At 46.3% G+C, this 23,771-nt stretch overlaps 2 protein-coding genes across 4 annotated transcripts; one reads left to right on the top strand and one right to left on the bottom strand.

Moving 5' to 3' along the window:
* Nucleotides 1–649: 649 nt before the first annotated feature.
* Nucleotides 650–12,731, top strand: LOC116787694 (trichohyalin-like). Of its 3 annotated transcripts, none has more exons than XM_032689518.1 (10): nucleotides 650–832; nucleotides 2,391–2,479; nucleotides 2,648–2,828; nucleotides 3,940–4,168; nucleotides 4,704–5,272; nucleotides 6,172–6,313; nucleotides 7,478–7,722; nucleotides 9,266–9,429; nucleotides 10,146–10,392; nucleotides 11,208–12,731. In XM_032689518.1, the coding sequence occupies exons 1-10, from the start codon at nucleotides 761–763 to the stop codon at nucleotides 11,367–11,369; spliced, it is 2,100 nt and encodes a 699-aa protein (XP_032545409.1). In that variant the 5' UTR covers nucleotides 650–760; the 3' UTR covers nucleotides 11,370–12,731. The 3 variants fall into 3 exon arrangements, with proteins under 3 accessions (XP_032545409.1, XP_032545407.1, XP_032545408.1); XM_032689516.1 differs by having other exon boundaries at nucleotides 650–1,834; XM_032689517.1 differs by lacking the exon at nucleotides 9,266–9,429 and having other exon boundaries at nucleotides 650–1,834; nucleotides 11,208–11,322.
* A 1,053-nt stretch (nucleotides 12,732–13,784) lies between these two features.
* On the bottom strand, nucleotides 13,785–23,083 carry ADCK2 (aarF domain containing kinase 2). Its single transcript, XM_032688961.1, has 8 exons — nucleotides 22,124–23,083; nucleotides 21,283–21,429; nucleotides 19,948–20,076; nucleotides 19,192–19,287; nucleotides 16,989–17,240; nucleotides 16,019–16,147; nucleotides 15,853–15,906; nucleotides 13,785–14,641 (listed from the first exon to the last, which is right to left on the bottom strand). Exons 1-8 carry the CDS (start codon nucleotides 23,081–23,083, stop codon nucleotides 14,498–14,500), a joined length of 1,911 nt encoding a protein of 636 aa, XP_032544852.1. The 3' UTR covers nucleotides 13,785–14,497.
* Between the last annotated feature and the right edge of the window lie 688 nt (nucleotides 23,084–23,771).

The raw sequence follows: 23,771 nt of genomic DNA, 5'->3' as shown, positions 1-23,771 counted from the left end.
CCTGCCTTGCCTTGCCCTGCCCTGCCCAGCACTCGGGAGCGGCGCGGCGGCACTAAGCGGGGGCTGCCCGTGAGTCCCAGAAGTTGCCGTCGCCCACGGAGGTCGAAGAGCGGGGAGACTTCCCCGGCCAAATCGCCGCTCTGGGGGCTCGGGGAGAAGGCGGCACCGGCTGCTGGTCTCTAAGGAAGGGGTTAAAAGGAGTCAGGCGGCCCTGTGTCCATCCCTGGGTGCCCGTGGTGGTCCAGCCCGCGGAGTGCGGTTGCGTAGCAACGGGGCACGCGCGCGGTGTCTCCCGCCCTGGCGGGGCCGGGATGCGGGGATTCACTCTCGGTGTCGGGATGTAGCCTGAAGCGTTCCTCAAGGAGCACCAGCTGCGGAGCCTCTTCCCGCCCCGTGGGCTAGCAGTGGGAGCGCAGAGGCAATTTCCGGGGCTCTTCAGCACAGATACGCCTAATAAGGAATTCCCACCTGTCCCACCTCAGCGAAGGTCTGCGCGTGTGAGGGGCTTTTGTTCTTCTTTCCCTTTTCCCCTTCCCACAGGTGTTGCAGTGGTCAGTGCTCACTCGGCAGCATCCCTGGAGCTGCAGCCTGGGTTCGATCCCTGTGCCTTGGGAACGTGGCATCGGAAGAACCAGCCTGCCAGTGGGTGTATCTGGTTGGAGGAATTCTGCCAACTTCTTGTGGAGAACCAGTTTCATTCAGTAGTACGTGTGGTATGCCTCCTGGGACATCCAGGTGATCCCAAAAGAAGCAAAAACTAATGGAGAAAGTAGCCAGACTATCAGAGGGGTCCTTTCAAGGAATCAGACTCCCCCCTACTCCTCCTGACAAGGTATGCTGCTAATGTAAGATTGGTCCATACTTGTTAGTTCCTCCTGAATATTGGATGACGTTTCACAAAGGCAAACTGGGGAGGAGTTTCTGTGACCCTCTGAAAGAGTAACTTTGTTTTACCTGGCAGCTTGTGAACAAAGGAGTCTGTGGATAAAGATTTTAAATAGGTTTGGCATCTCTGTGCCAGGCTGCACCTGACATCCCGAGTTGGCATATCCAACCTTCCAGTTGTATATTACCTGTGCCTTGAATCTCTGCTTGGGAGGAAAGACAGTGCTTTGTGTAGCCCCTGAGCAAAAGGCATCGTTGCCAACACTTGGAGTCAAATTTGGGTATATCTTGCTCTGGCTCCATTTACTTTTACAGGGAAAGATTTGCCTGTGAAGTGATTTCATTGAACTTTACAGACCAGCACTTGAAAGGACGTGTTTCTGACAGGTGCGGGGTGAAGGTCCCAAAGAAAGAACAAACGCCTCACTTAGGTTTTCCATTTTCCTTGCTAGTGACTGTACAGCTTTGCCTACAGCCAATGGACCCTGATTCGCAGATTTTGGTGTTGTTTTATCCTTCACCTCATTGTCCCTGGCATGTTGTTCCCTGTGTCACCATTCTCAAACATTTCATGTTTTCCATCTTGCTCAGGCTGGATGTCTCCACTGCTGCCTTTGACCTGCAGAGGCAACTTTATCTCCCTAGACTCAACCCCCACCTCCTTCATTCTTCCTTGACTTCAGGTCCTTTCACTGACCTTTCAGCTCTTGCTGGCTTGGGGAGCTTGGACAGCTGCAATGGACACGTGGCCACTGCTGCCCACACGCTGCTGTTGGAGAGCCAGGGGCAGAGGGCCTGGGAGGGAGCCAGCAAGATTGATGTGCCTGCATTGCTGAGGAGTACCTGCTCCCAGGGATGGGAGAGGCAGCTCCAGAACCCCCACCCTCCCCCTCTTCTGCTGCCTGTCTCCAAGCTGTGCCTTGTCCTGAGAAATGGGTGTCTTTTCCAGGTTCAAAGCTCTTTACTAAAATCAGTTAGCTAAAAGGTGTAAGGATTAGTAAGAAAGTAAAACTATTCCGATTTAAGAATTGTAAGAAAGTAAAACTATTCTGATTCAAGAATTGCACACCTAGTGCCTCCTTGACAGTAGAATAAAACTGTTATAGGATCTGAGATGGGCCAAAATGGACACCTACAATAGTGTCCTTGGAATGACACGTTGTCCTTTGAACAGCATATCTCATAATGACTGAAGAAACAGTGATACCCCTGCTACATACCTAGCAGATGATTAGAAACCAGGTGCAACACAAGGGGGGGTTATCTTATAGTTCTTATGTTTTATTTTTTAATATTTCTTCTTTCCAAAATTGATTTCTCAAAATCAAAACCATTTGTGGTGAACTTACAGATAAGCAGCATAGTACTACAAGATATGGTAGAAGAATTATAGAGAGAAGTAATGTACTGAAAGTAAACTTTATGAACAATATTCCAGTTTAAGCATGTAAGTGTTCACAAATCATGCTCATTTTCTGCTTCCATCTCCTCCTTCCCCCTTCCAGGTAAGCTCCAGGTCCATCTCACATGTCCAGTGTTGTCACACTAATAAAGATTCCCATGGCTCTCTGCTGCCAAGATGTCCAATGACATAGTAAGTTCAAAATCTGTAGATGAGCTACTGGAAAAGCTGGGAATCAAAGACAGTTATTGCAGGATGAAGGGTGTGCTCCATATTGATTTAGTTTGTTTTTATTGCAGTAAGTTACAGAAGTTCTGTTGCCAAGGTCTTTATTACTTCTGGTATTTTTGTTTTCCACAGCTTTCCTGTTTGCACACGGAACCCAGCAGGTCCTCTTTGTGCACCCTTGATATCCTCAGCAAGGAGTAATTTCATTGATTCGTCCCCAGAGGCATCCAGTTTAGTGAGGGGGGCTCGTGTGTTGGCAAGGAGAGAAACTGATGGCTATTACTACCTGGGCCACATTGCCCAAGAGGTGAAGGTAACTATTTATTGGGAACTGTGCCATAAGGGCATCTGTGGGTTTTTTCCCCACTGTCCTCATTCCTCACCAGTCACATGCCCTTGTTGTGGGGTGGCTCTCCTGTGACACAGTGCACTTCACAACCACTGTTGTCTCCCCACGTCCTCTTTTAGTCTGTTACCTAATCACCTGATGCTGACTGGCTGTTTACTGTGAGAAACCCTGCAAGAAAAAGGAGCCCGGAGATCAATCCATTTTTGTAGTTATAATAAGGTTTTATTCAGAAACAAACAGAACAGGTCCCTTGTCTACTTTTGCCCAGTCTAGCAGCAAAGTCAGTTAGCTAAATAGCAACTAGTAATCCAAAATATCTGTCTCGAGGGTTCACTTCCTCTACCAAACTGAGAGCTTTCCTCATTCTCTCCCATCTATGTTTCTGGGAATTGCGGGGTGATTTTGGATGCCAGACGGAAAACTGCCCTGCAGGCTTTCTTTAAAAACCCAGTTCATTTTGCTGTTTGCAGGTTATTTAACTGAACTTTGATGCTACTGTAGGTGAGGATGTCTGTAAGCTCCAGTGTGGGGTGGAATAGATGGGGACAGTTACAGGCACGAGTGGCATGACTGGAGTAGGAGCTGAGAGTATTATTCGTGTAAATGCACTCACAGATCTGCAGACAAGGCTGAGATTTCAGTAATAGATCTTCCCCACACCCACTGCTGAAGGCTTAAATTAAAACATTTCAATTTTTGACAGTTATGATATTTTACTGGTTTGTTACCCTTCTGATTGCTACGTAGAGAACTGCATCATGTGCAGCAGTTTCTTTTGGCTACTCATTTTCTTATGGGAGGTTTTCCTGGTAAAGTTCTGCCTTAGCATGCTAATTGTGTTCTTACTAAAATCTAAATCCAAAGGAAGAGAAAGGCTGTCAGCCCCAGCGTTTTATTTACTTTTGAATCCAATATGGACACAGTGCAGTGAAAAATCTGGTAGAAGAGGAAAGCTGCATTTCCAGATCACGTCCTGCTTCCCGGGATTACTGCCACTTCCCTCTTAGCACTTAATGTTTGGCCGTTAATTGGACCCAGATGTCTGCCTTGCAAACCGCATGTTTTACTCTTGTAGGGCTCCAGGGAACGCTTTGTAATTGAGTTTGACAAAAGTCGTGCTCGAAAAGGCAAGGTACAGCTCCGCCTGCAGGAAACGCCTCTCTACGACATTCTCCACTACGAGGATGCCAGGAGACGGCGTCTCGCTCCAGGAGACAGGGTCTTGGCACCGTGGGAGGCTAGAGCTGAACGTTTTGGCCCCGGCACTGTGCTAAAGGTTGTGGAGAGCAAGGAGGCACATTTAGGTACGGGGTGTTTTGGTTTTCTTAGTAGCGCTGGACTCACCACGGGGGCTGGTCACTGTACGGGGAAGGGAACAGTTTCCATCCCTGAGAGTTCCCCACCTGCTGCTTGAGTTCTCTTCGCTGTATTCGTGTTGTTGGCACTAAGCAGCCTGTTCTTCTTCAGTGTCAGAATTAATGCAGCTCCTAGAATGTGTGTTTGCTTTGTTCTGTGAGTGAAAACTTCCTAAAATATTGGGGGTTGGGCAACACAAAGCAAAAAATGTTCCTGGCACTCCTGAGTATTCACCTGATTATCTGTTAGTCTAGTTTCCTGCTATTTCAGGGTAAAATCCTGCCTCACTGTGACAAGTGAGAATTTTGTTATCTCCTGTCTCCTCATAGGAAGTTCAAAAGAAGGTCACATTCTAAACCTATAAAGAAAAAAAACATAGAAGTTGTTACAAAATTATCTGAAACACGAGTCGTTACTTTTAACTCCAGCTTTCTGCTGCTAATACATTATTTGCCTTTTTGTTTTTGCTTTTGATACTCACAGCACACAACAGAAGTGGAGTGCTTGTGAATTTCTGGAATGGGCAGACCAAGGAGGTGTCGTCTGACCAAGCTCTGCAGATTCCTCTGCCCTTAAGCGAACGCATCATCCTAGAACTGCAGATGCCTTTAGCAGCCAGGCAGATGGTGGTAGATTCAAGCTTACATTACCCATACATTGTGACACCGGGTTATAGAGCCTCAGGCCACTACAGACTGGGTCACTCAGACCTGGACTGCTGGCCAGGGGGTCTGTATTCAGCTCATCAATGTGCTAAGTGCAGCTGGGAGTGTACCTCGCTCCCCCGGTGCTGCCTGGCAGCCTGGGAACCCACACGGCCTGTAGGGTGCAAAGTGCAGCAGGAAAATGCCTTCATCCCAGGAACAGGCTTGGCTGAAGAACTGCTCAGCAAGAAAATAGAAGAGGAACTGTCTGAATTGAGAATTACATCTTCAGAAAGTGTTTCCAGAGAGGAAGAGAAAAAGGAAGAGACGAGATTAGAGACAGAAAATGTTCCAAAAGACGTTTGGTCTTGTTTGGGAGAGGACAATGAGTTTATAGAACCTAAGAAGGTAAAAAATGTTTCACCCTGGCTTTTCTGTCACCATGTGGTCTGCTATTTTTATAAATCTGCTTTGTTACCTGAAGTTTACTGCCCTTGGTACCAAAAAATTACCAGAGGTTTTAGGCCTGGCCCCTATATATGCCTGCTAAAGAATGGAGAGACTTTGCACTGTCTTCCTGATCCTTTGACCAGGGAAAGAGTTATAAGCTGTCATTGTCCCTGGCTGGAGCAGGCTTCTAGAATGTCTTCCATGGATGCAGAATATAAGAAGTGTTGCATAGCCCAGTTTCTATACATCCTTCTTCTGTATGAAGGAGGTAAAGGCAGAAAAAAGTGTCAGACAGAAGACTTGACACTGGATAAGGATTAAAGTAAGGATTGCTCCACACCAAGACAGTCTCTTACATAATTCTATTAAGGTACTTCTCCACCCTGTTAGATGTGTCCCCTCTCTCAATCAAAGACCATAAGAGGCTTAAGTTATCCTCAGCAGTTGACTTGGTGCTTGTGAACAGGGCGAGGATCAGTAAGGAGGAGGTTCATGTGCACCAGCTGCTGCCAAGCTTATCTCTGCAAGGGTTAGAATCCTGATTTCTGGCAGGTGCCAGAAACAGGACTGTCTTTCAGCCAGAGGTCCTCTGGCCTGATCTCTCTCTTACTAGTTTGGACCCTTCCAAACATAAGTACTGCCATTTTTAGGTCATTTGGAGGTGTAGACAAACCCACAAAGTGATCAGAAATTACTCTACCTAAGAGTTGTTTCTTTAGTAAAGAACTCCCCCATGGTTTGTCTTTTTTGATTTTCTTAAACTTCAGTTACAACTTAGGATCTTCTGCTGCAAGTTCATGAAAATAACCTTTTCCTTATCAGGTCTGGATTATGAATGCTTTTCTTGTTATTTCTAGGGTGCTCAGAGGGAGATGGCTCATGCTATGGTTGATACCGCTGTCAACACAGACAGCTGGTTAATGGAGACAGATCACAAGGAGGAACCAGACAGCAGACAGCAGGATGCTGAAACTGAAGCTAATTTTAAACACGAGCATGGTAGTGGAACTGTAGCTCTTTTACCCAAATATAACACTTGCCACACAATATCACTGCAGCAGGTCATGGTGTCTAAGATCTGTTGCCATAAATCTTGATGCTTCAAAAGGAAATGCCATAATGCCATGCTGTGACTATGGCCATCATTATGTAGTATATTTATAAGTAGGTATTAATAGTGCTTTAGCTTGAGAAGTTGTTCATCGTCTCAAGGTGAAAGAATTTTCAGATGGAAATTGGGTTTTTTTGGCTTTTACAGCTACTGCAGTAGCAGCTTTTGGGTTTTCTTAACCTTTATCATAACACCCAGTATAAGTACTATTTATTATAAAATTTCTTTACTTTACAAATTAATCTGTAGCATTAACTATTACTGTCTGTAGCAAAAAGATTTCACCAGGACTGTTCTGCAGAACACTCCTCTTATCAGTGCTGAAAACTATTGCTTGTCATTGAGTAACCCTTTGTTCCCTTAATATCCAAAAGGGACAATTTTAATCAAAGTGTTGCTGTTCTCATTTTTAGTTTTGTGACAATGGCAGGCATTTAAGTGAGGATTCTGAAAGCCTAAAGCTTTCTCTGTTGTTGCTTTGTGACACTGCTGGTAGAGGGAGAATGACAAGTCACACAGGGGTGCACGTTTCATCCCAGCTGGTGTTCCAGCATCGTTCCATGCAACAGCTGCCACTCAGATCCACACTGTCTTTAGCAGAAGGGTGTGAGCAAACTCTGCTCATGTTCTCAGCTACCCAAAAGCTGTGTTAGTACAGCGTTGTGCCCAAGCTAATGTCTCCTGTCTCTCAACAGGATGTACAGCTCAGGCTTTGCCCTATCAAGAGATTTATCATTTTTACTCATCTCAGAGCAGCCCATGTCTGTCTGTGAAATACCACGTAAACAATCTCTTAGCCTGAGTAGCTCTAAGTGCAGTCAAAAGTCCTGTGTTACCAGGCAAAACTCTTCCCTGACTGCAATAGCAAGCTTGTTTCTGGAAAGAAGCTGGGACCTGCTTTGTGAAGACTAAAAATTGTCCCTCAGAGGAAAATGTTATAAAAGTCTTACTTGAATATATTTTATACGAGAAGACCTTTTGTTCTTTTAACTTGCTTTCTTTTTATAAGCTTCCTATATTCTCATATGTCCTTGCCCTAATTTATTTGCAAGGTCTTTTTGAGTCCAGAGTGGCAGAAGCTCCAGTTCAGCATTCCCCAAGGAGCCCTTCCCTGGGAACCAGTGCTTTGGTTCCTTTCAGGCGCCAAAGCTTCTTTGACCAAGTGAATCAATCGCTAGAGAAAGACAGCCTGACCATCAGATCAGCTCTGTGTGTACAGAGACCACACAGGACCACCAATGTGCTGGCTAGGAGATCCACAAAACTTCTAAACCTTCTAAAACACAAAAGCATTACAGTAAGTATTTGGTCCAAGCCGGATTTAGCTCTCTCAGAATCAGGAGATTTGTTTATGTCGTGTGAGAATGTTCCTTCCTTTGATCTCCTGCAAAGGTTTTTGCTGCAACAAAAATTATGCCTATGTAGAATAATGGTTATGCATAAATAGAATCTTAAGGATTCCACTTGGGAATCCATGCTGTACAGGGCAGGGCACTTCTGGTATTTTTACTCAGCACTTTTGATAGAGTTTTTTTATTTTAGATCTAATCTTTTCTAAATAAAACTCTCTGCCAGCTCTACTAGACAGCAAAAAACTTATTCCTCTTTTACAGATACTGAAACCAAAAAAGAGAAAGTCTAGATAGTCAGCTGAATCCCACAGCAGAGAGTGCTTGTCAGGGCTGAGGTGGAACTTTGTCTCCTAAACCTTAGGCCAGTACTTTACCTGTTGGAAAACACCATTTTTTCACCTCCCACCTATAAAACACCTTTGATTCTCTCTTTGATCTCTCCCTCTGTATGTCATTAAACACAAACACCCACCAGGTACATTTTTTGGCAAGGAATAGCAATACACTGGAGAACAAAGCTGCTTACAGCCCCTGGGAAGCCATACAGATCAATGTGTTGAGAGAAACCCATCAAAATGCTACATGAGACTGGTAGGACCTTATTTGAAGGTCCTGTAATGTTTTATAGCTTGTGGTATTAGAGTTGTCCACAGGAAAGAGCTGGAGAGGTGGCATTGTGTTTGCAGAGGAGCAGCTAACAGCAGGAACATGCTAACTGCAGCTGGGAATAGGAGGAAGGAGGGGGAAATATTTTGTGGAAATTCTGTTCCAGCCCTAAACAGCTCTAGGAATGTAAACTTGAACGCATGTCTGAAGTTTTGGTGGTGTTTCCTTGCTCCTTCCCTCATACAGGGCACTGTAGGGAGTACAAAAGAAAGAAACAGTTCACTCTGGCTATGAAAAGGAGCCTTGTAGGTGCTCCTTCATATCCTTGCACAGCACAGTGCATTTAAAAACACAAATTAGCAGCATTGCCCAGCATTACAATGCAGCCACTAGTGAAGAACACATCAAGACTGCTTGAGCATAAGTAGAAATCTCAGACAACAGGTGAAGAGTTGCTACACCTGCAGAGAACTCCGGGAATATTTTGTGTTTGGCCAGAGGGGGGCAGGTATTTCTCTTTCTGATAAAATCTAATGAGGAATATGTAATATGATTTGTGGTCAGAACCTGGGTTTTCCATCCAAACACAAAGCTGACACAAAGATTGGGCAGTTTTAAGCATTGGCTCAACACCAGAACAACCAGAACATTGGATTTTCAGGCGCCCCTTGGTTGGTTAAGCCTAATGTTTTCCATAGGTTTTAGCATCATCCTCAGTGTGTTCATGGGTGGGGAGCAACTTCAGTATTCATGAGCCAGTGTAGCTCCCAGACCTCAAGAGTGACATAAGAACTAAGCTGTTCTGGTTTTGTGTGTTTACAGTTTGCGTTAGAAAAATACACTGATGGGATTAAGGGTTCGGTTTGGCTTTTTTCCTCTTAGAAATCAATCCTTAATGATGCATCTCAGGAGAGATGGAAAGAGATGGGCTTCGACAGAGCCAAGACTGAGCACAAAAGGAGGAAAGAGGAACAGAGGCAGCTGAAAAGGGAGCAGCAGCAAGAGGCAGATGGCATCCAGCACCAGCTGCACAAGGACAACCAGAGGTGATGCCTGGGAACTTAACTGCTTTTTGTGGTAGATGTTGGAAGGTTGGTAACACCAGCTCCTTGGTGCTCTCCTTCAGTTTCTGAACATCACACATTGTGCTTTATGACAGACTCTGCAGAGGGGTCACAGTGGTTCCCTAGTGGGAATAAAAGTTGATTCTTGAGGTTTGTGGGAGCGGGTACACATGGACCCCGTAGCCTTTAGTGTTACCTCCAAGGGCAAATTCTCTTCAACCTTGTTCTCAGACCAAAGGTTCTTTGGCCTCTCAAATCCTTGCTCTCTGGCCCACAGTCCACTTAAGCTGAGCAGGACCTTGCATTACCACCGTGACCCACTTCTTGCCTTCTCATCTGCTGCCTCAGTGGCTCCACCAGCAGCACACAGCCACCCAGTTGTCTGGATCAGGCCTACAGCCCTGTCTGCACAATCTATTTCCTTGATTCCTGGTCTTCAGGGCCAACAACACTTGGCCACACCAGGTTTATGTAGTCAGATGGACAGATGACTGCAGTTAGCTGACATCAGGCACCAGCCCATTTGGGAGTTTTGCTACCTCTGTTTTGGACACGGGTTTAACCCTCACAACCTAACAAAGGGTCCTGGAATATTAACTAAGCACACATTGCCAGAATATCTGCTTTATGTCTCATGCACTGTCTTTTTTATTGCTCTTTCTTTATGAGAAATTTGAGAAATTTTGTTTTGGAAACAGGCAACAGTTGCGTCAGAGAACATTGCAAGGGCTGGAGAAACAGCTGGAGCACAAAGAGAGAGCTTTGCAGCACATGGCACTGCTCCAGGCTGCTGGGGCTCAGAGGAGCAGGAAGGAATCCTCCTTTCAAGAGGAGGGGAAGAAGGCAAGTCAGAGGCTTCAGTTCTTAAAGACACAGCGTTCACAGAGGGAGGAGTTGCAGGCAGAATGCAATGAAAGGAGCTTTGAACAAGAGAAAGAAAGGCTGGTAAGGGCAATTCCAGAAATTATTTTCCCTTGTGCTGTGTTTCCAGCAGTGGCACTATCTGGAGTATTTGTCTTTCTCCTGTTTTATATCCAATAAAACTATATCATTTAGGGATTTAAAAAAGGATAACATTTTTTTGACATGTGTATAAAGATGAAAGATGGGAAGTAACATTCTCCATCTCTGCCATAAAAGGAGTCTTTCTGCATGCAAGGAATGAATATCCATATATTATCCCCATTTCTGACTTAGAATCATAGAGCCATAGTATGATTAGGGACCTTGAAAATCATCTAGGTCCAAACCCCTTACCATGGGCAGGGACATCTTCCACTAGACCAGGCTGCTCAGAACCCTGTCCAACCTGGCCTTGAACACTGTCAGGGATGGGGCATCCACAACTTTTCTGAGCAACCTGTTCCAGTGCCTCACCAGCCTCGCAGTAAAGAATTTCTTCCTCATATCTAATCTAAACTTACTCTCAGTTTAAAGCCACTCCACCTTGTCCTATCACTACAAGCCCTTGTAAAAAGTCCCTCTCCAGCTCTCTTGTAGCCCCTTCAGGCACTGGAAGGTGCTCTAAGGTCTCCCCAGGGCCTTCTCTTCTCCAGGCTGAAAAACCCCAATTCTCTCAGCCTGTCTCCATAGCAGAGGTGCTCCTGCTCTCTGGGCATCTTTGTCACCCTCCTCTGGGTTTTGCTCCAGGAGGTCCATGTCCTTCTTATGTCGGGGGCCCCAGACCTGGACACAGACGAAAACTGAGGATGAAATTTGGCATGAAAGCTGACTGTACAATTGTAAATATCTTTATGTAGGAGTTTCTGAGGAGCAGAATGCAGCCACGGCAGGAAATGTTGGAACAAGAACCACGGGAGCAGGACAAGCAACAAAACCAGCACCCGGCTGCAAAAGTGAGAGTGTTCCAGAGCGGAGACCGAAGATCAGAAGATGGAAAAAGAAGACCAAAAAATCCATGATCTCCAGCAGTACCTCGGAGAACAGTCCCTTTTGCTGCTTCGGGCATCCTTGCTAGTGTAAGGAAGCTGCAGAGCAGGGGAGAGGCCCTCAAGCAGTTCACAGACCTGGTCTTTGTCTTGTAGGTGTGACTCAGTGTGCTACAGTTGTGACAAGTGGAATTACAATTCCCGGAGAGGTCTTTAATCTCCCTTTCATTGCAGCCAGAGTGCATGTCCACTGCTCTGTCCTTTACATGCCTTTCTTTCTGGAGTTACTATTCTGGTTCACCAGCCTGGGCTTCAGGTAAGTGCAGATCATCTACTCTCAGGTTGTAGGTACTGCTTGAGATGTGTTGGCCACTCCTTTAGAGGAGGAATGACTTTTAGAAGCCCAAAATAGAAAGTGGTGTGGGGGTTTTTGTTTGTTTGGTTTTTTTTTTTAATGACAAGCTCCCCTTTCTAGGCACTGTGATGACAAAAAGGTCTGATCTGTGAAATAACTGTCTTTGGAGAGTCACCAAACCCAGTGGTGGGCTTGGGTTTCTGTTTGGCCTACAGTCTCACTGGCAGGCTGGCAGTCTCCAAAACGGGTCAGAAAGATACTTGGATACCTTTTCAGGTAGGGCCCTTGCTTACAATAACCACACCTTTTGCTCTTTGTGAATAAATGAGGAGAATGTTACAAAGACAAATGAATTGGTAAATTGATGGTTAACAAAATATAGTGGCTATTATCAGCTCTGGGTAACCAGAAACGTACCTGTTCTTTTCAGATCGGTATTTAGGGAAGGAGAATGGATGTGGCACAGTTTATTTGCTGGAACACTCAGGGCTATGTGGAAATATGTTCTTGTTTTACACAGAATTATGCTAAAATAAATACAATATGTGTGATACCTTGTTTCAAGTAATGCCTGGAACCAAACTAGATACAAAATTTAAATGTTGTTGCCTGACATTCTGTGTACACTTAGAAACATGTTGCACCTTTTGTGGCACAGTGCTCAACAGAAAAGTGTGAGTACAAAAATGTATGTCTTTTGCAAGAATACAGAACAAGTGATAATGGTAGTTACTTAAGCAAAAAAAATGGTAAAATTAAGAAAACTTGTAAAAGGGAGGTCCTTTGAAATCCTGCCAGCAGTTTCTTAGCAGTAAGTCTCAGACTGCATTCCTCTATGGATAATGGAGAGGCTATGCCTTCAGCTTTCCCCTAAAAAGACAAAGTTAAGTCTCTCATCCAGATGTTTACAAACTATTCAGAAGCCTTAACAGCTGAAAGGGGTATTTTTAAACTTTAGGATCCATAATATGCATAAGCCATCCTCAGATTTTTGGGTTTTTTTAAAGAAAAGGGGAAAGGAAGGATGAGGCTAAATACCAGGTGAGGGCTTTGACATGGAAAAAATATAACTGTGTGTTATGGAAACTGCATGTGATGCACAGTTTTGCATATTAGATGTGGAATTCTGTCATTTGGTTTACACTCTGTTTAGGCTCTGGAAAAGTTGGCTGGAAGTTGCTCAGCAGGAACATGGGTAGTTGTGCCCAAGACGTGCATAACTTATGGATGAGGCCCAGGCTGTGCCTGGCACCTCTATCCTGAGCCAGGTGGAAAGGGAAGAGGGCACATGCCCCACTGATGGAAAGTGGGTGCTGGCAGCACATGGAGATTTTCTTTGGGGTTGTTTGCTTTTCTTCTTGTTTGAGTTCTCCATAAAATCATGTGCTAGTCAGGACAATGGTGTGCCTACTTATGACTTTAGGTCTAACTAGACTTAGAGAAACAAGTCTAAAGCTTAAAAGATACTAAACTCTACTGCTGTTTCTATCCTTAAGCAGTTGGAAGTAGAATATGCAGTGATTAAAGGAAAGTACGTGAAATATATTGAGCCAATCCTAAACTTATTTTTCAGACTTCATTTATATGCCATTAACCTTTACTTTATAATCACCATAAAACAGCAGATTGTCTGCTTATGTACTTTCTCTTCATTGCTTAACCATCTGAGAACAGACCACTGCAGAGAGCCTGCACTACTGCCATTTCACATATGGTATATCTGGGAATATATTTAATATCACAGTATTTCCAATCATTCATAGACTGTATTTCTCACTATTAAAATGCAGCCATAAAATAATTTTAATACTACTATTAAAATAACTGACTGTAAATGCCACATATAATCTAGCTCTTTTGCTGGCTTTATTTAATTTTAAACATTCACAACATGTTTTTGATTCATTAGGAAAATTCTTGGACTTTTTGTTTTGCAGCTACTGGAAGCAAACCCCAAGAATCTGCATATCAGTTAAGTCTTTGAGTAAAATAGGGTGACACTAGCATGGGGGAGGGTAATAGAAGGAAGCACACAGAGGGAAAAAAAAGACTTTTAAGCTTCAAAACCAGAAAAATTAAGAGCAGCACAAATATTCCCAGAAGTTGTTTTTTATTATGGAATTAGGTTTTTCTGCCTAGGCAAATATTTTATTTTGCTGTTTACAATCAAACTCCCATAATAATGTGCTGAAGTACAGAAGTTTGAAAAAAAAAATGACTGGTCTGTTTTTATCATCCAAAATGACTAAGAACAGACCACTACATGCAGGATCTTGGGACACTTCTACAATAAAGGTAGAAGTTAAAAGTACAAAAGACAAAGAGGTTTATTGGCTTTTTCAGCTTGTGTTGCTTAGGTGATGTTAGAACATCATTTCTTATACCACAGTGACAGGTAAGTCAGTAAATTAAATATTAAACCTGATAGATTTCAAAACAGACTTGATCAATGAACATCTCTTTGAAGACTTTTAGACAAGTAAGACTGCTTTTCTCATCAGGCTGCAGTCATCTTGTGCACCTAAGCTACGTATGTCAGTTTTAAAACTACCAGAGCACATTAGCTCTTAAAATTGTGCAAGGAGTCAGAAATGTCTAACTGTGCAAAGTCTTCTGGTTTCTGGAATAGATCTGATCATCCCATGCCTGGTGCTCAGCTGAAACGACTGAAGGCAACGTTAATGGACAGTAACCATTGCACAGCATGTCCCCAGGGCACAAGTGACTTCACCTTCAGCTTCCCTCCTGCTGGCTCACAGACAGCACAGGTAACCCCACACAGGGAGAGGGCAGCAGCCACAGGAGTCTATTTGAGGACAGAAGCTGCAGTTTTGATGAGCAGTGGTTTGGCTGCCTCTAGGATGTCCAGTTCAGGGTCCAGTGAACGACCTAGTCCCTCCAGAACCATGATGGCAAAGATGATGGAAGCAAAATTGCTCTCGAGCTTCACCTAGAACCACAAGAGACTAAATGGGCTCAGTGGACCTTATTTTCTTCTGTACCCATTCAACCAAGGTCCCAGCTCTGGCTAAGCTGAGAGGGAAGGGAAGAGGCTGCTGAGGGCGCATGTACACCTGAAACTAATGCAACTCTACCAGCTGGAGTTTCAGAATTCACTGAAATCCAGCAGCAGGCCCAAACATAAGGAGACAGTTTCAGGGTGAGTGCACTAAGGGAATCCAAGAGTTTGTTTTTCATACAAAAAGGGGAATGGATTTTATTTTTTCTTCTATACAAGAATAGCAGGATCTTAGAAGTGCTCACCATGGCTGCAGTAATATCCAACATACTTGAATATATGCACTTGTGTAAGAGGCAGCTCACCTGAATGGCCATAAAACACCCCATAGGTCAGAGGAAATAATTCTCTGCTCTGTATGTGAATAAAATACTCCCCAGTTCCCAGCCAGGTACCAGGATTGTTTCAAAGCATACCAGGGCACTAAGAATTCATTAAGTTGGGAGGACTTGCTTTTTAAGGGCCTAAATTACATTTCATTTCACTAGAAACCTACTTAATGAGGCTTGATGACAAAAACCTCTAAGAAAGGAATGTTTAGAGGGACCCTTTGCACAGTGAGCAAAGTGGCTGACAACTTTTTCATCTCCTCTAGTTCAGGCCACCACAGCTCTGTTGATTTCCAAAGTTGTTTGCAGCTGCGGAAACTTGTTCCCCAAATAATCAGTTATAAGTAGTTATCTGTTATCTCTGTTCTGTGAGAAACTTCTCACCTTTGAGCCCTCTAACAAACCAGTAAAGTGGCTTGGTGTTGTTATATAACCCCATATCAAGAACGAGGTCCAGGGAAGAAAGCATGCAATGCTATAGAAGTGGAATATATATTAGATTTCATTTTCTGCTTCTAAGAGACTACAAAAAAAGATAGGAAAAACTATGTGTTACAACAGTATTCCTCTTAGTAAACAACATCAGCCATTAAATGCAGTACTAAGACCAAGAAAACACAACAAAAACGACATACCTGGAAACATGCTGAGAAACAGCAAGCCTGCAACACTTGGTTACATTCCTGCAGTTCCTCTCCTAGCAGTTCATTTTAGAAGTCAGTCCCCCTCCTTGTTAGCCCTTCATGTTCCTGGTAGTTCTCCCTCCCCAAATAAACTTCCAGTTATTGAAGGCAGACAGTGACAGAACCTCACCTTATGGGTCATCAATAGTTTGAAGACATTTGAGAGGAGATTTCCCACCTGCAGCTGGAATACAAAAAGAAGCAAACAACTGATCAAAAAAACCCTTTTGTTTCAGTTTTCAGTGCCAAGCTGCACTGAATTGCAGGTAAGTGAGAATGAGACATGGTGCACTTGCCTTCCCCAGGGCAATGGTGTTCCCCCGGACTTTGGTCACTAGTTCTGCCATCTCAGCCTTGAACCGCTCGATGTCCTGGCACTGGTTGGCGCGGGCGTGGTGGAGGATCAGCTCTGCCACTCTCTCCCCCTGAGGAACAAGTTGGAGAGGAGAATCAGGATTTGATCGCTGGTGACTTGCAGCCAATTGTTTGCAGTTCTTGCTCAGTAGCTGAGAACTATATCTGGCAGCACAGGATGGGCCTGAATACATGGTTTAGCATGGATTCCTTGGCTTGCTTCGGCAGATTAAACAGACCAAGACAAAATGTGTCCCTCTTGAGATATGCTGGTGAGCCATTCAACCTGCAGCTGACAAACAGCAACAGGCAAGTATGAGCACAGATGTTTGTTCTCAGAATGAATAGGAGACATTAGCACTAGATTCTCTAGCACATCTGAAAATGTATTTCAAGTGGGAAGGAGGATAAAGTAGTTCTCCTTATACACAGGAGCCTGCCCTCTGAGTCAGACCCTCTACCATGCTCTTCTCTACAGCTGCTGACACAACAGCAAAATGGAGGAAGGCACGTGGGCTTTCCAGCAGCAAGGCTGAAGAAGGGAAACATGTGGAAGATCAAGACGTTAATCCATTCCCTCCTCTTCTCTAGCAAAACCTGACAGATTCTGCAACGGTCTCCAATGCAAGTGGCTCCCAGGCAGTCCTAACTTGCAGCAGAATCACTCCTAACCAGGGAGTGGCAGTCATACTTCCCATTTAGCACCTTCTGTTTCCTGGGCCACTGAAATTGTTCCACTTTGGCAGCGTCCTTGCTGTGGGGGAACGTCTTAGCCCTGTGTTTGGTATAGCTTCCATGCTAGCAAGTCTCCTTGCCCCTCTTAGGGAGGATTTTAAGGGGAAATAGAGAGAAAACCCTCACTTGGGTTGTCAGACTCTCCAGCCTTCCCCCGCCCCACGACAGAGGCCTCACCTGTCCTTGGACCACAGCAGTGAAAACCGCCCGGAAGTTCTGCATGTCAGCGCTCTGCAGCTCCGCCACGATCCCCGCATCCAGCAGCACCAGGCAGAGCTGCCGGAGCGGCGGCTGCACTTCCACCACGAGCGTGTCACACAGGTCCACGAGGGCCGTCTGCTCCTTGTAGCTGCTGCTCACACGGGCCGTGCCTTGAACCAGGATGTTCCCGGGGTGCAGGTCAGCATGGACAAAGTTGTCAACAAAGATCTAGAGGACAGGTGAGTCTTAGAGAAGCTCATTCCAACCAAACCTGCCCTCACCAAAACTCCCAGGCAAACAGCAGAGGGCTGTTCCTGGTCTGTTTGCAGTCATCCCTAATGACGGTGGGTTACCCTTGGCAGCACCACAGCACACGGCTTCTGCTGGAGACCAGCTGTGCTGACACGGCAGGGAGTCAGCAGAGCTGTGTGGAGCAATCCAGTGTGTTTGCTAGAGGTCAGGTAGGACAGCCAGGAGTCCCAGCTGGGAATGGAGGTGCTCTTTGGTAATTAACTCTAAACTGAGAGCACACCAGTGGGCCTTAGCAAAGAGAAATGCAGTAAGAATAGGCCAGTTGCCATTCAGTGCCAAGAGTTACAGTAAATGGTTAAGTTTGTCTAGTCCAGGACATCAATCCACCTTACAACTGTATTGGAAAGTAAAGAAAACAAGCTAAGAGGAAACAAATCTACGTAGCCCTTCTCTGACTCTGCTAGCAGTTAGCACCAGAAAGGACTGGCAAGAGGGCAAGCACAAAACAGCACTTCCCCACTAAATCTCCTGGCCACTTGGGACTGCAGGACTTCCTGCCCCAAGGTCATCATTGTATTTCATGGATTTCTCCTATGAATTTGTCCAACTACCATATAAATAATTAGAATTGTGTGAAAACATTTTTTTTAGGTGTTGCCTGAAAAAAATACCTCTGCTAATATTCACTCTTGTGCACTCATGACTGCATTTATCTCTGGCATAAGCTACTAATTTCTCTGCTTTCCAGAGTTAAGAGTCCAACTTATTTGACCATTAGAGTGTAGAAGCCACTCCACACCAGGAATCATCCTGTCTGCCTTCCTCTGCACCTCTTCTAGTTCTGTTACAGCCCTTGAACTGGAGGGTCTTGGACAGCAAGGGACCAGAACTGCACAGAGTACTCAAGAAACAGGTATTTGTTTTACTTAAAGACATAATGTTGTTTCTTTGCTCTTTAATTCTTTTTTACTCCTAAAACTTGAAACCAACATTAGCGTAAAACTATTCTAGTTCCACCATTGCTTTTCTGAGTAGTAAAAGCTATTTCAGAGCCTGTCATACTCCATGGAGTCAGAACTGGAGGCTTGCCATCACCCTAGCACAATGCTGCAGTTATCAGCTGCATTTCATCTGACATATAGAGCCCACTCACTCACTCAGTACTGTCAGTATCTTTTGCAACTCTTTCCTGCTAGTTCTCATGGTTCCTCACAAGGCAGTTGTATCACCCTCTCAACACTCCTCTCCAGATCATCTGTGATTATTTCAGCCACAGAAGAACTAGATAGCCAGAAGCTGCATCTGGCCAGGTTTGTTTTCTTTACTCTATATTTAATTCTCCCTTACAGAAAGGCAGTTTTAGAGAAGGAGCTGATAAAGAAATCAGCTATTGCTGTTTTCCCTGAGTTGCATCCAGAGTCTCTGCAGAGCACACAGTATTTGCCAATTATGTTGCACTACACAGTAGTTGGGCAATATGTGAATATTGATTAAATGGATTAGTGTGTTTCCTAAGCAGTGCACTGACCGAGGTGCACAGGCCGGTCCTGCTGCGTGCGAGCAGATGGCCCGTCTGCAGTGGAGGAAGCTCCGTGTCAGACTCTACAGCAGTGGTCTATCTAGGCCAGGCTTTACTCAGGCCTTGTGTGACATTGTACTCTAAGTACAGACCCTCCCTCTGCCACTTCAGGAGCTGTGCTGTGCCACAGTGCCCCAAGTCTTGGGTTACCACAAGATACCTGGCATCCAGGGGCTGCCTCCAAAGGCACAACAGTGTCTTTTGAGTCCATGTCCCTACGGACATGGGTGCAGGTAGGAGAAGTGGGAAGTAAATGGGTTCTCTCTTTAGCCATATTGTGTTATTATCCCAACTGAATAGCTTCTGCAGGAAAACAACCTTCACTTCCAGCTTTAGCCAAGTGCCTACCATCTTAAGCAGCATGTCCATGCCCATCTTTGCAAGTCTCTGCCGCAGCTCTGTGGCAATCTCCGCGTGCAGGTACTGTGAAATGGGCTCACTCTCCTGAAATAAAGACAGGGCTGGAGTCAAACACACCCTGTGTCCCATCTTCAGCCACACCTTTATCTGTGTGCCAAGAGTTCAGGGGAGGTGGCAACAATGCCCTAAAAAGGACCTGCCATATAGAGGCTGTATCTAGTGTGATAGAGAACATGAGAGAAGCAAGGGTTTGTTCTTTGCAAAGAGGGATAGTATTTCTGGGACAGAAATACTCTTGCCAGGATCAAATGCAGGAAAACTAAGGCTGAGAGTAGCTTTGGTCCATGCCTCGAACATCCACAGGGGAACTAAGGCAAGCATCAGAAAGTTGTCAGATTGCTGAGCTCCTTGCTTTGACCCACCACAGAAGAGACTTGGAGTGTGGTTTGGTTTGCCAAGTACAGGCAAGCACATGGTGGTGGCTGGAGACACTGTTGGTCTGCTTGGTTTCAGGCTAAGTGTCCACTTCTAGACGGAGTTGTCTGCCACCTGTCTTCTGGGATGCATTGCTTACGAACAAAAATACTGGAAGAGACACCAAGGAAGGACACCAATTCTCCTTAAGCAAATAAGAGAAAAGCATCCTTCTGCCTCTGATCCCTTCTCAAAAAAAAAACTTCCTTGGCATGTTCTCTCCAGGGCCATCTCACTACTACCACCACTCTGAGACCCTGAAATTCTTACCTCAAACGTTTCCACTAGAACATCTGCTGTTACCAAAGGCCAAAGGGGAGTTGGAAACTTCACAAAATCGACATCTAGGAAATTTTGTCGGAAGCGCTCCAGATTTCTGGCTTCATAGCGTAAGTCAATCTCAAGGGAGAAACAGAAAGAGCAGGTGGGAAAATAGATTCAGCTAGAGTTAGATCTTCAGGATCCTTTATGAGGAAAGGACCGTACAGAACTCAATACCAACAAAACTAGTCAGAAAGCCAGAATGAAAACAAAATCAGAGGTACTTTTTACATGCTTATAGCTTCCCTGAGTAACAGACTGGGTAATGGATGGCCCACAACCCAGCACCTTTGAAATCCAGGTGCCTTACTATAGGCACTTTGTCTCAAAATAGACCACGACTGTGTTATGTTCGAGGACACGACAAGATCCTGAACCAAAGCTTACTGTCCAGATTGCAAGGCAAGCAGACAGGGTAGATGAACTGCAGCCCCAGCCTCACTTAACAGAGAGGCAGCCATAACAGGAAGAAATTTAATGTAAAACATACAAAATAATCCACTATGCAAAGTCCAGGCCCTGGCTCTTCAGTGATGCAGTGTCTTGACACGAGGGCCTCTTTCCGTCTGCTACTGCTCAAGGAGGCAGGATAACCTTCCTTCACCTCCCTCATCTGACAATGGGAAATATCCCAGGAATACTTCTTGTTTTTTCAAAGATAATTAAAACTACAGTGAGCCTATCAGATGTTCTCTTAACCCTCAGTCTTCAGCACATCCACCAAAAGCTCTGACAGACTAAACTGGAACTAAATGACCTCAAGTCACATTTGACTACAGTCAACAGTTTACAATGTGGATTTACTATGTAGAGTTTTTGCAATAGCAGAAAATAATTAAGGCTTTCAAAAGCTTGTTACAGACTTCAGACTCTGCAATCTAGACACAGAAATGAAATTAGCAGATAATGGTTCATTTTAATAGCAACATAAGCCCAATTAAGCCCGTAGCAAAATCTTTGTAAGTGTGATATTAGCAACATTTCAGGACCGTGTCTTTAGAAAACATGGAAGAATGAGAATGTTTTCAGATTGATTTTCAAAGTCTAAAAAGTATTTTTAAATCAAAGATTGTTAAATTTTGTCATTGCTTTGCTTTTTTGCTTTGTGAGCATATAAGCTTTCCTACAATAACATTATGTGATTGATTAGAATAAAGAACATAAGAACAAGCCAGCCTTCATCTAACCCTTTAAAATGCAGCAGTGTGAACAGTTAAAGCCAGCCAGTAGCAAGACAAAGGGCAGTTTTGTTTCAGTAAGTGGGGACCATGGCATGGCATGTACCTGCTGCATCATAAGCTTCTCGAACTCCTCCACGATCTCTGTCAAACTGAGCCATTTGAATCCAGGGAGAAGTCCAATGAGGCGGCTGCCCATCTTCATGAGAAACAGATCCATCTGGACTTGGTGGACCAGCCCAGGGTGCAGGACCTGCACAAGAATGAGCAGTGGCAAGATCAACTCTCCAAACACTCCATTGCAATCAGCTCAAGTGATACATCCCAAGTAGACAGAACCCAGCCTATTAGATTGGAAGCCAACCAGCTTCTTCAGCTAGTTCCCAGAAGAATTCACATTTTGACATGGATTAAGTTGTAACAAAACATTTTATAATTGTCAAATGGAATATATCTGCGCCGGAGACTACAGTCTCACCCAAAGACATTTTCCATCACTCTCAGGCTCCAGCCCTGTCCCTGACTAGTAACAGAAGCTGCTCAAATATAAGGCTTCTTTAAATAAACTTTGCTGGAAAGAACCTGTCTGTTCCAGATTTCTTCATGTGAGCAGAGGAGGGGTTTCACTGTCTGGAAGGTGCACTTAATATTAATTTTTTTTTACATAAACTGGGCCCTTTTAGGCATTCCCAATACCCATATGCCATGTCAAACAGTGCCATAGGCAGCATGGGTATTTGGGCTCTCCAGCTGGGAAGAGCTGGGGCCACCACAACTGTGGATTGCGCTGGGCTGGAACAAAAGAAAGGACACCAAGGAAGACAGCATCCCTTCTCTCACTCTGCCTGGCCCTAGCCAGCCACTCATCCCTGTGGGAATTAAAATCTGATTGACCCCATCCAGCACAGTCTGTTTTCATACATCTACTGTTCAGGTGTACGACTTACTTTAATGGCTACAGGCGTGAGATGTCTGGCTGATGAAGGATTTGCATTCAGGAGTGGTTTGGCCATCTGCTCCATAAGGGACATCCTACTCATGGCACTTCCCTGGGAGCAGTCTGCTAGGCTCAGTTCCTCCCTGCTCCTCTCATCCCGTGTCTCCTTGCTCTTCCTCCTTCTCAGCCACTTGAAGAGACCTCTAAAGCCTGACACTTCCCACGCTTCAAAAGCGGACCTGAACTCCGAGTGTTGCTGCAGCTCCTGGGCCCAGGAGCCGGCAACAGCAGTGAGGTCAGCATAGGCTTTATAGACCTGGGCGACGCAGCCCGAGCCGACCGGCTCCCGGCTTGGGAACTTGAGGATGCCCGTCCAGTCCTCACCGAAGGCCTTCCTTAGGAGCATATCGGTGTGGCCCCAGGGGTGCGGGCTCACCTCGACGTGCAGCTTGGAAAACTCATCGCAGAAGGCCTCCGAGAAGAGGTCCCTGCGAGTGCTGGCCCACTGGCCCAGCTTGATACAGGTGGGGCCGGCGGCCTCGGCCGCCCTGCGCAGCAGCCGCAGCCACCGAGCGCCCATGCCGGGCCACAGCCGGCTCAGCGGGTACAGCAGCAGCAGCGGCCCGAAGCGCAGCACCAGCCCGCAGGCGCGTACCCCGAGCCGCAGCACCAGCCCCAAGCGCCGCAGCAGCCCCGGGGACGGCCGCTCCGCGCCGCGCTCCCCCGCCCACGCCGGCGCCCGCTGCCCCGGCCTCTCCTTCCAGGCGGGCACGGCGGGCACGGCCACGGGCACGGCCAAGGCCACGGCGCCCCAGCGCCCGGCGCGCAGCCCGGGGCGCCCCGTGGCCGCCCGGCCGGGCAGCGCCACCCTGATCCTGGCCCCGGCGGCGCGCGGGAGGAGCGGGAGCGGGAGCGGGAGAGGGAGCGGGAGCGGGAGCGGCAGCAGCCGCGCGGCGCCGCCCGCCACCATCGCGCGCTCAGCCGCCACCACCGCGCGCGTTCCCGCCACTACCGCGCGCGCTCCCGCGGCCCGCACCGGCTGCCGGGGGCGGGGGGGCGCGCGTGCGACCAATCAGCGCGCGGCAGCGCGGCCGCGCCCCGCCCCTTAAAGGGACAGGAGCGAGAGCCCGGCGGGGGCTCGCGCGCGGTGAGTGAGGCGCGTGCCTGGGCTGTCGCCTCCGCGGCGGGAGCGTCCCCTCGGGATCAGGATATACCGGAGCGGGACAGGAGGGAAAGGGGCCGCGCTTGGGCTGGGGACCTTCACAGCTCCATCCCTTTTGAATCGTAGAGCCATAGAATATCCTGAGCTGGAAAGGGCGCACAGGGATCAGCAAGTTCAAGCCCTGGCCCCCCTGCACAGGACAGCCCCAAGAGTCACACCGTGTGTCCAAACGCTTCTTGAACTCTGTCAGGCTCGGTGCTGTGACCACCTCCCTGGGGAGCCTGTTCCAGTGTGCAGCCACCCTCTGGGTGAAGAACCTTTCCCTAATACCCAACCTCAGATCAGCTGATAGTGTTGCAGGCTCGGGGCATCCCTGGTCAGCTGCTCTCCCGCGATGAGTCTGTGACCCGATCAGCCGCGGGAAGCCGTGGCAGTGACAGGTGCTGAGTTGGTAGCGAGCAAGGACTTTCTACGTTCCCTCGGGTACTTCTGTTTG

Source organism: Chiroxiphia lanceolata, chromosome 5 (genome assembly GCF_009829145.1).
Source record: "Chiroxiphia lanceolata isolate bChiLan1 chromosome 5, bChiLan1.pri, whole genome shotgun sequence".
NCBI lineage: Eukaryota > Metazoa > Chordata > Aves > Passeriformes > Pipridae > Chiroxiphia > Chiroxiphia lanceolata.
This window is presented reverse-complemented; position numbering and strand designations above follow the sequence as displayed.

Coding starts and splice junctions, on each gene's coding strand:
- ADCK2 (XM_032688961.1), bottom strand. CDS start 23,083: ATGGTGGCGGGCGGCGCCGCGCGGCTGCTGCCGCTCCCGCTCCCGCTC. Junction 20,077..21,282: donor AGAAGCTTATGATGCAGCAG/GTACATGCCATG, acceptor TTCTCCCTTGAG/ATTGACTTACGCTATGAAGC. Junction 15,907..16,018: donor ACACCATTGCCCTGGGGAAG/GCAAGTGCACCA, acceptor TTTGTATTCCAG/CTGCAGGTGGGAAATCTCCT.
- LOC116787694 (XM_032689516.1), top strand. CDS start 1,364: ATGGACCCTGATTCGCAGATTTTGGTGTTGTTTTATCCTTCACCTCAT. Junction 2,480..2,647: donor CCAAGATGTCCAATGACATA/GTAAGTTCAAAA, acceptor TGTTTTCCACAG/CTTTCCTGTTTGCACACGGA. Junction 10,393..11,207: donor AACAAGAGAAAGAAAGGCTG/GTAAGGGCAATT, acceptor ATCTTTATGTAG/GAGTTTCTGAGGAGCAGAAT.